At 44.5% G+C, this 13570-nt stretch overlaps 2 protein-coding genes and 1 pseudogene across 4 annotated transcripts in view; 2 read left to right on the top strand and 1 right to left on the bottom strand.

The window, feature by feature from the left end:
- LOC119849407 (zinc finger protein 34-like) overlaps positions 1–12783 on the top strand; it is a 48090-nt gene extending 35307 nt beyond the window's left edge. For 2 of the 3 annotated variants that reach the window (XM_038386491.2, XM_043503863.1), the window contains 2 exons: positions 9176–9289; positions 9697–12783. In XM_038386491.2, coding sequence (XP_038242419.1) covers positions 9176–9289; positions 9697–10445 — 863 coding nt within the window. In that variant the 3' untranslated portion in view covers positions 10446–12783. Of the gene's footprint in view, positions 1–9175; positions 9290–9657 lie in introns of all 3 variants that reach the window. The other variant, XM_043503862.1, reaches the window with a different exon arrangement.
- Positions 1–13570, top strand: part of LOC119849371 — a 1398949-nt pseudogene that overhangs the window by 238518 nt on the left and 1146861 nt on the right.
- The window catches only part of LOC119849376 (zinc finger protein 420-like), a 3142523-nt gene that overhangs the window by 2187329 nt on the left and 941624 nt on the right, over positions 1–13570 (bottom strand). The window lies entirely within an intron of this gene.

The raw sequence follows: 13570 nt of genomic DNA, 5'->3' as shown, positions 1-13570 counted from the left end.
CTTTCCTCTCCTCTAAGTACTTCAGAATTGATTCCTTGAGGACCTGCTCCATGATTTTTCCAGGGACTGAGATGAGGCTGACTGGCCTGTAGTTTCCAGAATCCGCCTTCTTCCTTTTTTTAAAGATGGGCACTACATTAGTCTTTTTCCAGTCGTTTGGGACCTCCACCGTTCACCATGAGTTTTCAAAGATAATTGCCAATGGCTCTGCAATCGCATCTGCCAACTTCTTTAGCACTCTCAGATGCAGTGCATCCGGCCCCATGGGCTTGTGCTCATCCTAACCCTAAGCTTTTCTAAATAGTCCCAAACCACTTCTTTCTTCACAGAGGGCTGGTCACCTCATCCCCATGCTGTGCTGCCTAGTTCAGCATTCTAGGAGCTGACCTTGTTCATGAAGACAGAGGCAAAAAAAGCATTGAGTACATGAGCTTTTTCCACAGCCTCTGTCACTAGCTTGCCTCCCTCATTCAGTAAGGGGCCCACACTTTCCTTGACTTTCTTCTTGTTGCTAACATACCTGAAGAAACCCTTCTTGTTACGCTTAACACCTCTTGCTAGCTGCAACTCCAGGTGTGATTTGGTCTTCCTGATTTCACTCCTGCATGCCCGAGCAATATTTTTATACTCCTCCCTGGTCATTTGTCCAATCTTCCACTTCTTGTAAGCTTATTTTTTGTGTTTAAGATCAGCAAGGATTTCACTGTTAAGCCAAGCAGATTCTCCTGCCGTGTTTACTATTCTTTCTACACATCGGGATGGTTTGTCTCTGTAACCTCAATAAGGATTCTTTAAAATACAGCCAGCTCTCCTGGACTCCTTTCTCCCTCATGTTCTTCTCCCAGGGGATCCTGCCCATCAGTTCCCTGAGGTTGTCAAAGTCTGCTTTTCTGAAGTCCAGGGTCCGTATTCTGCTGCACTCCTTTCTTCCCTGTGTCAGGATCCTGAACTCAACCATCTCATGGTCACTCTCTCTCAGGTTCCCATCCACTTTTGCTTCCCCTACTAATTCTTCCCAGTTTGTGAGCAGCCAGTCAAGAAGAGCTCTGCCCCTGGTTGGTTCCTCCAGCACTTGCACCAGGAAATTTTCCCCTACACTTTCCAAAAACTTCCTGGATTGTCTGTGCACCGCTGTATTGCTCTCCCAGCAGATATCAGGGTGATTGAAGTCTCCCATAAGAACCAGGCCTGCTATTAGTTGCAGGGAAGAAAGCCTCGTCCACCTCGTCCGGTGGTCTATAGCAGACTCACACCACGACATCACCCTTGTTGCTCACGCTTCTAAACTTAATCCAGAGACACTCAGATTTTTCTGCAGTTTCATATCGGAGCTCTGAGCAGTCATGCTGCTCTCTTACATACAATGCAACTCCCCCACCTTTTCTGCCCTGCCTGTCCTTCCTGAACAGTTTATATCCATCCATGACAGTACTCCAGTCATGTGAGTTATCCCACCAAGTCTCTCTTATTCCAATCACATCATAATTCCTTGACTGTGCCAGGACTTCCAGGTCTCCCTGCTTGTTTCCCAGGCTTCTTGCATTTGTGTATAGGCACTTGAGATAATTTGCTGTTTGTCCTGCTTTCTTAGTATGAGGCAGGAACCCTCCCCTTTCGCGTTCTCCTGCTCATGCTTCCTCCTGGTATCCCACGTCCCCACTTACCTCAGGGCTTTGGTCTCCTTCCCCCGATGAACCTAGTTTAAAGCCCTCCTCACTAGGTTAGCCAGCCTGCTTGCGAAGATGCTCTTCCCTCTCTTCGTTAAGTGGAGCCCATCTCTGCCTAGCACTCCTTCTTCTTGGAACACCATCCCATGGTCAAAGAATCCCAAAGCCTTCTCTCCGACACCATCTGGTAGGCATTCGTTGACTTCCAAGATTCAACGGTCTCTACCCAGGCCTTTTCCTTCCACGGGGAGGATGGACGAGAACACCACTTGCACCTCAAACTCCTTTATCCTTCTTCCAGGAGCCACATAGTCCGCAGTGATTTGCTCAAGGTCATTCTTGGCAGTATCACTGGTGCCCATGTGGAGAAGCAGGAAGAGGTAGCGATCCGAGGGCTTGATGAGTCTCGGCAGTTTTTCCGTCACATCGTGAATCCTAACTCCTGGCAAGCAGCAGACTTCTCGGTTTTTCTCGTCGGGGCAGCAGATAGATGACTCAGTTCCCCTAGGAGAGAGTCTCCGACCACCACCAACCGCCTCCTTCTCTTGGGAGCGGTGGTCGTGGAACCCCCATCCCTAGGACAGTGTATCTAATGCCTTCCATCGGTGGAGTTTCCTTCTGTTCTCTTCCCTCGGATGTATCATCTAGTCCACTCTTCGCAGTAGTAGCTGTGGAGAGAACATGAAAACGGTTGCTTACCTGCATCTGCGCTGCTAGTACATGGATGCTTCTCTTTCTTCTTCTGGAGGTGACATGCTGCCAAATTTCTTCACCATCCTCCTGTCCCCACTGCGCAGCCTGCTCTCAATCTTCAGAATATTGTGCCCGTAGAAGCATATCCTGACATCTGTCCACGAAATCTTCAATTTCTCTTATGCAATGCAGGGTCAATACTTGTTTCTCCAGACCTTGAACCTTCTCTTCCAATATGGAGACCAGCTTGCACTTTGTACAGACAAAGTCGCTTCTGTCCTGTGGAAGAAAGACAAACATAGATTCATAGATACTAAGGTCAGAAGGGACCATTCTGATCATCCAGTCCGACCTCCTGCACAACGCAGGCCACAGAATCTCACCCACCCACTCCTGCAAAAACTCTCATCTATGTCTGAGCTATTGAAGTCTTCAAATTGTGGTTTAAAGACTTCAAGAAGCAGAGAATACTCCATCAAGTGACCCGTGCCCCATGCTACAGGGGAAGGCGAAAAATCTCCATGGCCTCTTCCAATCTGCCCTGCAGGAAAATTCCTTCCCGACCCCAAATATGACGATCAGCTAAACTCTGAGCATATGGGCAATATTCACCAGCCAGATAATACAGAAACTTCTTTCCTGGGTAACTCAGATCCCACCCATCTAATATCCGATCACAGGGGATTAGGCCTATTTACCATGAATATTTAAAGATCAATTAATTACCAAAATCACGTTATCCCATCATACCATCTCCTCCATAACTTACCGAGTTTAATCTTAAAGCCAGATAGATCTTTTGCCCCCACTGCTTCCCTTGGAAGGCTATTCCAAAACTTCACTCCTCTGATGGTTAGAAACCTTTGTCTAATTTCCAGTCTAAACTTTCTGGTGGCCAGTTTATATCCATTTGTTCTTGTGTCCACATTGGTACTGAGCTTAAATAATTCCTATCCCTCTGATATATTTATAGAGAGCAATCATATCTCCCCTCAACCTTCTTTTAGTTAGGCTAAACAAGCCAAGCTCCTTGAGTCTCCTTTCATAAGACAAGTTTTCCATTCCTCGGATCATCCTAGTAGCCCTTCTCTGTACTTGTTCCAGTTTAAATTCATCCTTTTTACACATGGGAGACCAGAACTGCACATAGTATTCCAGGTGAGGTCTCACCAGTGCCTTCTATAACGGTACTAAAACCTCCTTATCCCTACTGGAAATGCCTCTCCTGATGCATCCCAAAACCACATTAGCTTTTTTCACAGCCATATCACATTGGCAGCTCATAGTCTTCCTATGATCAACCAATACTCCAAGGTCCTTCTCCTCTTCCATTACTTCTAATAGATGCATCCCCAGCTTATAACTAAAATTCTTGTTATTAATCCCTAAATGCATAACCTTACACTTCTCACTATTAAATTTCATCCTATTACTATTACTCCAGTTTACAAGGTCATTCAGATCCTCCTGTATGATATCCCCGTCCTTCTCTAAATTGGCAATACTTCCCAGCTTTGTATCATCTGCAAACTTCATTAGCACACTCGCACTTTTTGTGCCGAGGTCAGTAATAAAAAGATTAAATAAGATTCGTCCCCAAACTGATGCCTGAGGAACTTCACTGGTAACCTCCCTCCAGCCTGACAGTTCACCTTTCAGTAGGACTTGTTGTAGTCTCCCCTTTAACCAATTCCTTATCCACCTTTCAATGTTCATATTGATCCTCATCTTTTCCAATTTAACTAATAATTCCCCATGTGGCACGGTATCAAACGCCTTACTGAAATCGAGGTAAATTAGATCCACTGCGTTTCCTTTGTCTAAAAAATCTGTTACTTTCTCAAGGAAGGAGATCAGGTTAGTTTGACACAATCTACCTTTTGTAAAACCATGTTGTATTTTGTCCCATTTACCATTGACTTCAATGTCCTTAACTACTTTCTCCTTCAAAATTTTTTCCAAGACCTTGCATACTGCAGATGTCAAACTAAGAGGTCTGTAGTTACCCGGATCACTTTTTTTTCCTTTCTTAAAAATAGGAACTATATTAGTAATTCTCCAATCATACGGTTCAACTCCTGAGTTTACAGATTCATTAAAAATTCTTGCTAATCTTGCAATTTCGGGTGCCAATTCCTTTAATATTCTTGGATGAAGATTATCTGGGCCCTCCGATTTAGTCCCATTAAGCTGTTTGAATTTCGCTTTTACCTCAGATATGGTAATCTCTACCTCCATATCCTCATTCTCATTTGTCATGCTACCATTATCCCTAAGATCCTCTTTAGCCTTATTAAAGACTGAGGTAAAGTATTTTAGATATTGGGCCATGCCTAGATTGTCCTTAACCTCCACTCCATCCTCAGTGTTTAGCGGTCCCAGTTCTTCTTTCTTTGTTTTCTTCTTATTTATATGCCTATAGAACCTTTTACTATTGGTTTTAATTCCCTTTGCAAGGTCCAACTTTACTTGACTTTTAGCCTGTCTCATTTTATCCCTACATGTTCTGACCTCAATTAGGTAGCTTTCCTTGCTGATCCCTCCCATCTTCCACTCCCTGTATGCTTTCTGCTTTTTCTTAATCACCTCTCTGAGATGCTTGGTCATCCAGCTTGGTCTACAACTCCTGCCTAAGAATTTTTTCTCCTTTCTTGGGATACAGGTTTCCGATAGCTTCTGCAGCTTTGATTTAAAGTAATCCCAGGCCTCCTCTACTTTAGATCCATAAATTCTTCAGTCCAATCCACTTCCCTAACTAATTTCCTTAATTTTTGAAAGTCAGCCCTTTTGAAATCAAAAACCCTAGTTGCAGATTTATTTTTTGTTAATCCTTCCGTTCAGTTTGAACTGAATTAGCTCATGATCACTTAAATCAAGATTATCCCTTACAACCATTTCTTCTCTGAGGTCCTCGCTACTCACCAAAACCAAATCTAAAATGGCATCCCCTCTAGTCGGTTCAGCAACTACTTGATGAAGGAATCCATCAGCTATCGCATCTAGGAAAATCTGAGCCCTATTATTATTATTAGCACTGGTCCTCCAGTCTATATCTGGAAAGTTAAAGTCTCCCATGATCATGCAGTTTCCATTAGTATTTACTTTATTAAAAACATTAAAAAGGGCTCTATCCATATCCAAATTAGATCCCGGCGGTCTATAGCACATCCCAAGCACTGTCCTAGGGGAGGCTCTACTAGTTATCTTCCCCAATGTAACTTTTGCCCAGACGGACTCTGTCTTATCCATTGCATCGCTTCTTATTTCTTTACATTCGACCTCATCATTGATATACAATGCTACTCCACCACCTTTACCTTTATTTCTGTCTTTCCTAAACAGCACATACCCTTTAATACCTGTAGTCCAGTCATGACTACTATTCCACCATGTTTTTGTTATCTCTATAATACCTGGTTTCACTTCCTGCACCAGTAGCTCTAGTTCCTCCATTTTGTTACATGGCACATCCAGTGCAGGTCACAACAGCTGAACGCTCCCCATCCATATTACCTTGCTTCTACGAGCTTCCTCAGGAGTTTTAGTAACTACTCAGAGAAGACGGCAAGATGTAAGCCTCAGTGGGCTCTCCCCAGGCAAACTCCCTCTGTTACCCTCTCTGCAGTTCGCCTCTCAGCTGGTTCGCATCTGACTGGCTTTTTATAACAGTCAGGCTCACTCAAGGCTCACCTGGAACAAAGCACTCCCAATTCACACTTTTCAAACAACCAGTCAAGCACACGGTCAAACTGTCCCCACAACAGACACTCAGATACTCACCAACACACCTTCCCTAATGCAGCCCTTAGCGAACCTCCTCTTAGACAGATCCCAGGCAAACTCCCTCTGTTACCCTCTCTGCAGTTCGCCTCTCAGCTGGTTCGCATCTGACTGGCTTTTTATAACAGTCAGGCCCACTCAAGGCTCACCTGGAATGTGATGTGACGATGTGACCGGTCGCTTCCCAGCTTATGGCTTCCCCTGCTGCTTAGCCAAAGTCCTTAGTCTGAGGGCTTGTTCTTAGGTTATCTTAGTGAGAGAAGGCCCTTTCACAGGCAGACTGTAATTTTGATTCTTTGTTTTTATACCCCCTGTAACTATCTAAGTGATAAAAATACACCTCAGTTCTTAAAGTATAGGCTTTACAGGCAGGACTGAATATATAAATATATTCCAACAGTGGGTTCTACCCCTTCCCCCATTCTGTGTCTGTCTTGTCTATTTAGATTGTAAATTCTTCAGGGCATGGGCCATCTACTATTCTGTATTCATACTTTGCCTAGCACAATGGAGACCCACTTTTAGTTGGTCCTTAGGCACTAAGGTAATGAATATTGTCACGGAGTCCCCAGGCGATGCTCTGGAACTGCTCCCTATGAAGCCAGTCAGGACTCTGGTGAAGTCTCCTGTGAGCAGACTGTCTTCAGGGCAAGAAGCTCACACAGTTTCCACCTTCCTGGGTCTGACCTCAGAGCATTCAGCATCCTCTGCCCCTCCATGCGCTTCCCACAGCGAGTCTGCCTAGGCGGGGTCCTGGGGAAGCCAGAGGGTCCTGTACCCCAGCTCCACAGTCGGAGATGACTCTTAGCCAGTCAGTAAAACAGGTTTATTCGATGTCAGGAACATGGTCTAAAACAGAGCTTGTAGGTACAGAGAACAGGACCCCTCAGCCGGGTCCATTTTGGGGGGCAGTGAGCCAAACAACCATGTCTGCACTTTACTCCTCATCCCCAGCCAGCCCAAACTGACTCACCCTCCAGCCCCTCCTCCTCTGGGATTTGTCCCTTTCCCGAGACGGGGGGTCACCTGATTCCTTTGTTCTCCAACCCTTTAGCTATCACTTTGCAGGGGGGAAGGGCCCAGGCCATCAGTTGATAGGAGACAGAGTGTCAGCCTTTTATGTACACTGGCCCCTTGCTCTGCAACAATTACACTCCCTTATCCCACCATCTAGAGACTTACAAAATGCATTGGGGAAACTGAGGCACCCCTACAGTATTCAGAGAAAACATTAAGAACAGTCCCACTTTGTCACAAATATGATATATAATAATAATTCATCCAATGAAGTGAGCTGTAGCTCACGAAAGCTTATGCTCAAATAAATTTGTTAGTCTTTAAGTTGCCACAAGTCCTCCTTTTCTTTTTGCGGATACAGACTAACACGGCTGCTACTCTGAAACCTATAATAATAATAACTCTCCTGCCACTTTGAGCCAAGGAAGCTGGTCTTGGGATGTTACTGCTTAAAAATGAGCTGGGGTTAAAACCATGGAATATTCTTTGTGACAAAAAGAAAAGGAGTACTTGTGGCACTTTAGAGACTAACAAATTTATTAGAGCATAAGCTTTCGTCAGCTACAGCTCACTTCATCGGATGCATTTGGTGGAAAATACAGTGGGGAGATTTCTTTACACACACAGAGAACATGAAACAATGGGTTTTATCATACACACCACTGTTAGGAGAGTGATCACTTACGATGAGTCATCACCAGCGGGGGGAGGAACCTTTCATGGTGACAAGCAAGGTGGACCATTTCCAGCAGTTAACAAGAATGTCTGAGGAACAGTGCGGGGTGGGGTGGGGGGAGAAATAACATGGGGGAAATAGTTTTACTTTGTGTAATGACTCATCCACTCCCAGTCTCTATTCAAGCCTAAATTAATTGTATCCAGTTTGCAAATTAATTCCAATTCAACAGTCTCTCGCTGGAATCTGTTTTTGAAGTTTTTTTGTTGAAGGATAGCTACTCTCAGGTCTGTAATCGAGTGACCGGAGAGATTGAAGTATTCTCCGATTGGTTTTTGAATGTTATAATTCTTGATGTCTGATTTGTGTCCATTTATTCTTTTACGTAGAGACTGTCCAGTTTGACCAATGTACATGGCAGAGGGGCATTGCTGGCACATGATGGCATAGATCACATTGGTAGATGCGCAGGTGAACGAGCCTCTGATAGTGTGGCTGATGTGATTAGGCCCTATGATGGTGTCCCCTGAATAGATATGTGGACAGAGTTGGCAATGGGCTTTGTTGCAAGGATAGGTTCCTGGGTTAGTGGTTCTGTTGTGTGGTGTGTGGTTGCTGGTGAGTATTTGCTTCAGGTTGGGGGACTGTCTGTAAGCAAGGAATGGCCTGTCTCCCAAGATCTGTGAGAGTGATGGGTCGTCCTTCAGGATAGGTTGTAGATCCTTGATGATGCATTGGAGAGGTTTTAGTTGGGGGCTGACGGTGATGGGTAGTGGCGTTCTGTTATTTTCTTTGTTGGGCCAGTCCTGTAGTAGGTGACTTCTGGCTCTGTCAATCTGTTTCTTCACTTCAGCAGGTGGGTATTGTAGTTGTAAGAATGTATGATAGAGATCTTGTAGGTGTTTGTCTCTGTCTGAGGGGTGGAGCAACTGCGGTTATATCGTAGAGCTTGGCTGTAGACAATGGATCGTGTGGTGGTGACATTCTTGTTAACTGCTGGAAATGGCCCACCTTGCTTGTCACCATGAAAGGTTTTCCTCCCCCCCACCCCGCTGGTTATGACTCATCGTAAGTGATCACTCTCCTTACAGTGTGTATGATAAAACCCATTGTTTCATGTTCTCTGTGTGTGTATATAAATCTCCCCACTGTATTTTCCACCAAATGCATCCGATGAAGTGAGCTGTAGCTCACGAAAGCTTATGCTCAAATAAATTTGTTAGTCTCTAAGGTGCCACAAGTGCTCCTTTTCTTTTTGCAAATACAGACTAACACGGCTGCTTCTTTGTGCCAAGTATCCCACAAATTCCACTGACCTCCCTTGTTTCTTTGCCTGGAGTAGGGTTTCCAGTTTCCAAACCTGATGTGATCTCGCAGCTGGAACGAGGGGAAGAGCCATGGGTCCCAGGCCCCCACTGCTCTGAGAAAGAAGTGCTCCCAAGACCTGCCTGCACAGGTAGGGAATTGGTTAAACCAACTCAAAAACTATCTGTGAATACAGGAAACATCTGGGATGCCCAACAAAGACCTTGTGAGCTCTCCAAGTTCAGGATTGTTCCCTGAAGATGTGGAATCATTAGGCAGATGTCACTCATGGCTTCCCATCTACCCTGACTGAAAACTGGCAGCAGGTCCCTCCGCGATCTCGCTTTCCCCTGAGCGTTCTGGTGAGATGCGGACCAAAACTGATCCCTTCCTCTCTCCTCTGGGGAGAGGTTTGGGGAAAATCAGCTCCTGATAGCTTTGATCTCTCCTACACATATTTTGGTTTGTTTATCCCTTTCTCTATTCCTGTCTCTGAGATTTCCTTTCTCTCTGGCACAGAGAGTGATCTATGTCTGGATTCTTTCTATCTTCCGTCAGGTGATGGGATAGTGAGTGAGAATGAGGAGGAGAAACCCCAGCAGGAAGATGCTGAGCAAGTAGAACCACATGGGACGTTATCAGGAAGATCCAAAGGGAATGATTCCGGGAGTTGTGCACTCCCAGAAAAAGCAAAAGCCTTTGAGACTCAGCAGATGCCAGAGGAAAACTTGAGGAGCCACTCAGACCTTACTACACGCGAGAGAATTAATTTGGAAGAGACGTGCTATACATGCCAAGAGTGTGGGAAAAGCTTCAGTGGGAGCGCAGACCTTTTCACACATCAGATAATCCACAGAAGAGAGAGACCCTACATGTGTTCTGAGTGTGGGAAAAGCTTCAATCAGAGCTATACCCTAATCAGACATTGGAGAACCCACACTGGAGAGAAACCCTATACGTGCTCCGAGTGTGGGAAAAGCTTCAATCAGAGCTCAAACCTTATCAGACATAGGAGAATCCACACAGGTGAGAAACCTTATGAATGCTCTGAGTGTGGGAAACGCTTCATTCATACTTCAGCCCTCATCTCGCATCAGAAAATCCACACAGGAGAGATGCCCTACACATGCACTGAGTGTGGGAGAAGCTTCAATCAGAGCTCTGACTTGATCACGCATCGCAGAATCCACACAGGAGAGAGACCCTACATGTGCTCTGTGTGCAGGAAAAGCTTCAATCAGAGCTCAATCCTTCTTAGACATCATAAAATCCACATGAGAGAGAACTGTAATAAATGCCTTGACTAGGGCTGGCCAAAGATTTTTCTTTAAAAAAAAAAAAATCACATTTGCTAATTCCCACAGAGTGATCTTCGCACCATCTTCACCGTGGTGTCTCAGCTCCCCCAGATGAATTGCCTGGTTCTGCCTTTTGCAGCTCACCTTTCTTTGGGGGTCAGTCCTGTGATCTTTTCTATCAACTCCTTTCTTTTTGAGTTGAAGGACTGTGTGTCCCTCCAGCCAGGAATCTTCATCAACTCCAGGTGGGAGAGGGAGGTTTGATCCCAACAAGCTACACTGAGGCAAAAACTACCTGTGCCCTACATCCACTTGGACTGTACATAGCGTTGGCTGCTCAAGTTAGTGATCTTAGTGTAAAAAGACAATTATAGTTGTAGCGCAGATGTAGCCCAGATGCAGTGGTTGCATTAGTTTTCCCCTTGGCCTGACCTAAACTCCATCACTTTTCCTAGTCTAAACAAACCCTGAGAATCATGGTTATACTGTTCCCCCATTTCAAAGCAATTGTTAGTCATCAAGATCCCCCTTTGGGAACAAATTGTTTCATTCCCAATTGCTCTGATGTTGCTTCAGGTTGTGCTGAAGAGCAGATATTTTTACTACCATTTTCCTCACTTAAAATATATTGAACTATAACAAAGAGCAGGAACAGGGTAGGGATAGGAAAAAATGTCATTTCACCCTCTGTAACAACCGAAGAAGATATGGTAAGTCAGAGAGATTCCCTTATTCCCCATCACCATCCCAATCCCCCTGTTGTTTAATTGGTTAGGTCAATATTTTTTTCTAAATGGCTGGGAAGAGGATTCCCTGGTAAATGACTTGGAACTAAGCAAAATACGCATGCATTTAGCTCCAGAAGCAGTTGTGGCCCAAGCCCTGCAGGAGATATCCTGAAGATAGCTCCTTCCTAATCAGGTACATGTTACCTGTTGTTTGGGAAGTGCAATCCTTAGCTACGTAGGAATGAGAAAAATGGACATTTCTGTTCAGCTTACCCCTGGGAGATGCTGCAAATGCTTAGAAAATGAAATACATGTTGAATGGGAATAGCTGCAGAAGGATACCTGATATTTGGTGTCTTACAGGGATTATAAGCCGCACTTGAATTTAGTCCCTAATTTAAACCTGTGCCACCAGATTAAAGAAATAAAGGGGCATTTTGGGGAGTTATACCTCACTATCACTACTGATATGTTATATGGTTGGTGAAGGATTCTACACCAGAGAAGTGTAAAATAAATCTTTGACCTTGGAGTAGACAAGAACTCAGATAGAAATTGCAGGTACGAGTGGTTGATTTTCACCCTAGTGATGGAAGCTATGTTGACCTGTGGCCCAGGTAAACTATTTTTAGAACCTGCTCCCTGGTTAAGTGGCATTGATCACACTCCTAAAGGATGCCATGATTAAACTGGGAACAACTGTCTTTTTCACCTGATTCCTTCAGAGCCATTCCATGCCTATGGGTCCCAATGTGGCTTCCTTTTTGGACAAGAAGCACTTCCATCCTGGGAAGATGATGGTAGCCAATGAGAGAGTGTATCAGATTCCAAGTTCAGACTGCAGGATATATGAATGCTGAGTCCAGAGTTTGTGGTTTGGTCTCTTAGTTTTGCTCTTGAGTCTAATGCATTTGTATCACTTCTCCACCTCCTGCTACTGTGGAATATTAGAAAGTGTGAAAATAGAGCACAGGTGGTTTTTTTTCATGATGCAACCTTCTTCCCACGTAGTGAGAGACCCCTTCCACCCACACTTCTGGGAGACAACCCTGGGAGAAATGAACTCACAGAAATGGAAGGCTCCTAGGTTATTGTAGAATATGACTTCACACAAAACTGACTGGGTTGAAATGGGAAGTAAGAGAAAACTGCCCTATAGGTTTATATTTTGTAATCTTTGAACAAGTTGTTACCAATGACAATGAAATTAAACATGAAGTTAGTGTAATTAGTGTAAGAAGCTGATTCTGTGATAACTTTCAGTGTTACAATATGATTCACATTTTCTTCTAATTCTCTCCCTGCCCCCTCCTACTATATTGGAAATGGGGGCTAATCCTGAAATTAAAACCTCACTCCAAAGGAATTAGAGTGGGGGAATATGTGAGAGAAATAGCATGTATGAGAATAGAGACCCAGTATGGACTGTAATTTATTTCTATTTCAAATGGAATTTATTTTGATAAATTTTAAAATAAATCTGCTGTTAAGAGGAAAATTACTTGAGACAAGATGTGTAACCTTTTACCCATCCTCAACAGTGCTGATGTGTTTTTGTTTGTTTGTTTGTCTCTCCTCCGGTGGTTGATTTTTAATAAAAGAATGGTTTTGGTTTGAAAGCAATCTTCATTCCATTAATTGAAACTAAACCGATCCCTACAAAGCAATAGGCAACTTTCTTAAACCTTCATCGTGCATCGTCTGCACCAATCACAACCCCCTCCTACCATTACAAGCACTGCACTCCCGTGCATAGCAACAAATATTCATGGCTTTCAGCTTCAAATTGTTGCCTCAATGTATGCCTGATCCTTATGGCCCCATGCTCCACCCGTCTAATAGCCCTGGTCTCTGGCTGTTCAAATTCAACCTCCAGGTGCTGAGCCTCAGTGGTCCAGCCCTGAGTGAAGCTTTCACTCTTCCCTTCACAAATAAATGGCCAAAAGCACACTCAACAGTCATTCTGCACTTGCTCAGCCTGTTGAACTGCTCCTTGCTGCTGTCAAGGTGCCCCATGTATGACTTCATAAGCCACGGTATTAAGGGGTAGGCAGGGTCTCTCAGGATCACAGCAGGCATTTTGACATCGCCTCCGGTGATCTTCTGGTCTGGGAAGAAAGTGTCTGTTTCCAGCTTCCTGAACAGGCCAGTGTTCCAAAAGATGCATGTGTCATGCACCTTACCGGGTCAGCCTGCATTAATGTCCGTGAAATGCCCACAGTGATCCACAAATGCCTGGAGAACCATAGAGAAGTACCCCTTCTGGTAAATGTACTCGGTGACTAGGTGCTCTGGTGCCAGAATTGGAATATGTGTGCCATCTATCCCCCTCCGCAGTTAGGGAAGCCCGTTTGTGCGAAGCCATCCACAATGTCGCGCACGTTGTCCAGAGTCAGTCTTTCAGAG

The sequence above is a fragment of the Dermochelys coriacea genome, chromosome 28 (genome assembly GCF_009764565.3).
Source record: "Dermochelys coriacea isolate rDerCor1 chromosome 28, rDerCor1.pri.v4, whole genome shotgun sequence".
Classification (NCBI taxonomy): domain Eukaryota; kingdom Metazoa; phylum Chordata; order Testudines; family Dermochelyidae; genus Dermochelys; species Dermochelys coriacea.
The sequence above is the reverse complement of the archived record's forward strand: the minus strand, read 5'-3'. Positions and strand labels throughout refer to the sequence as shown.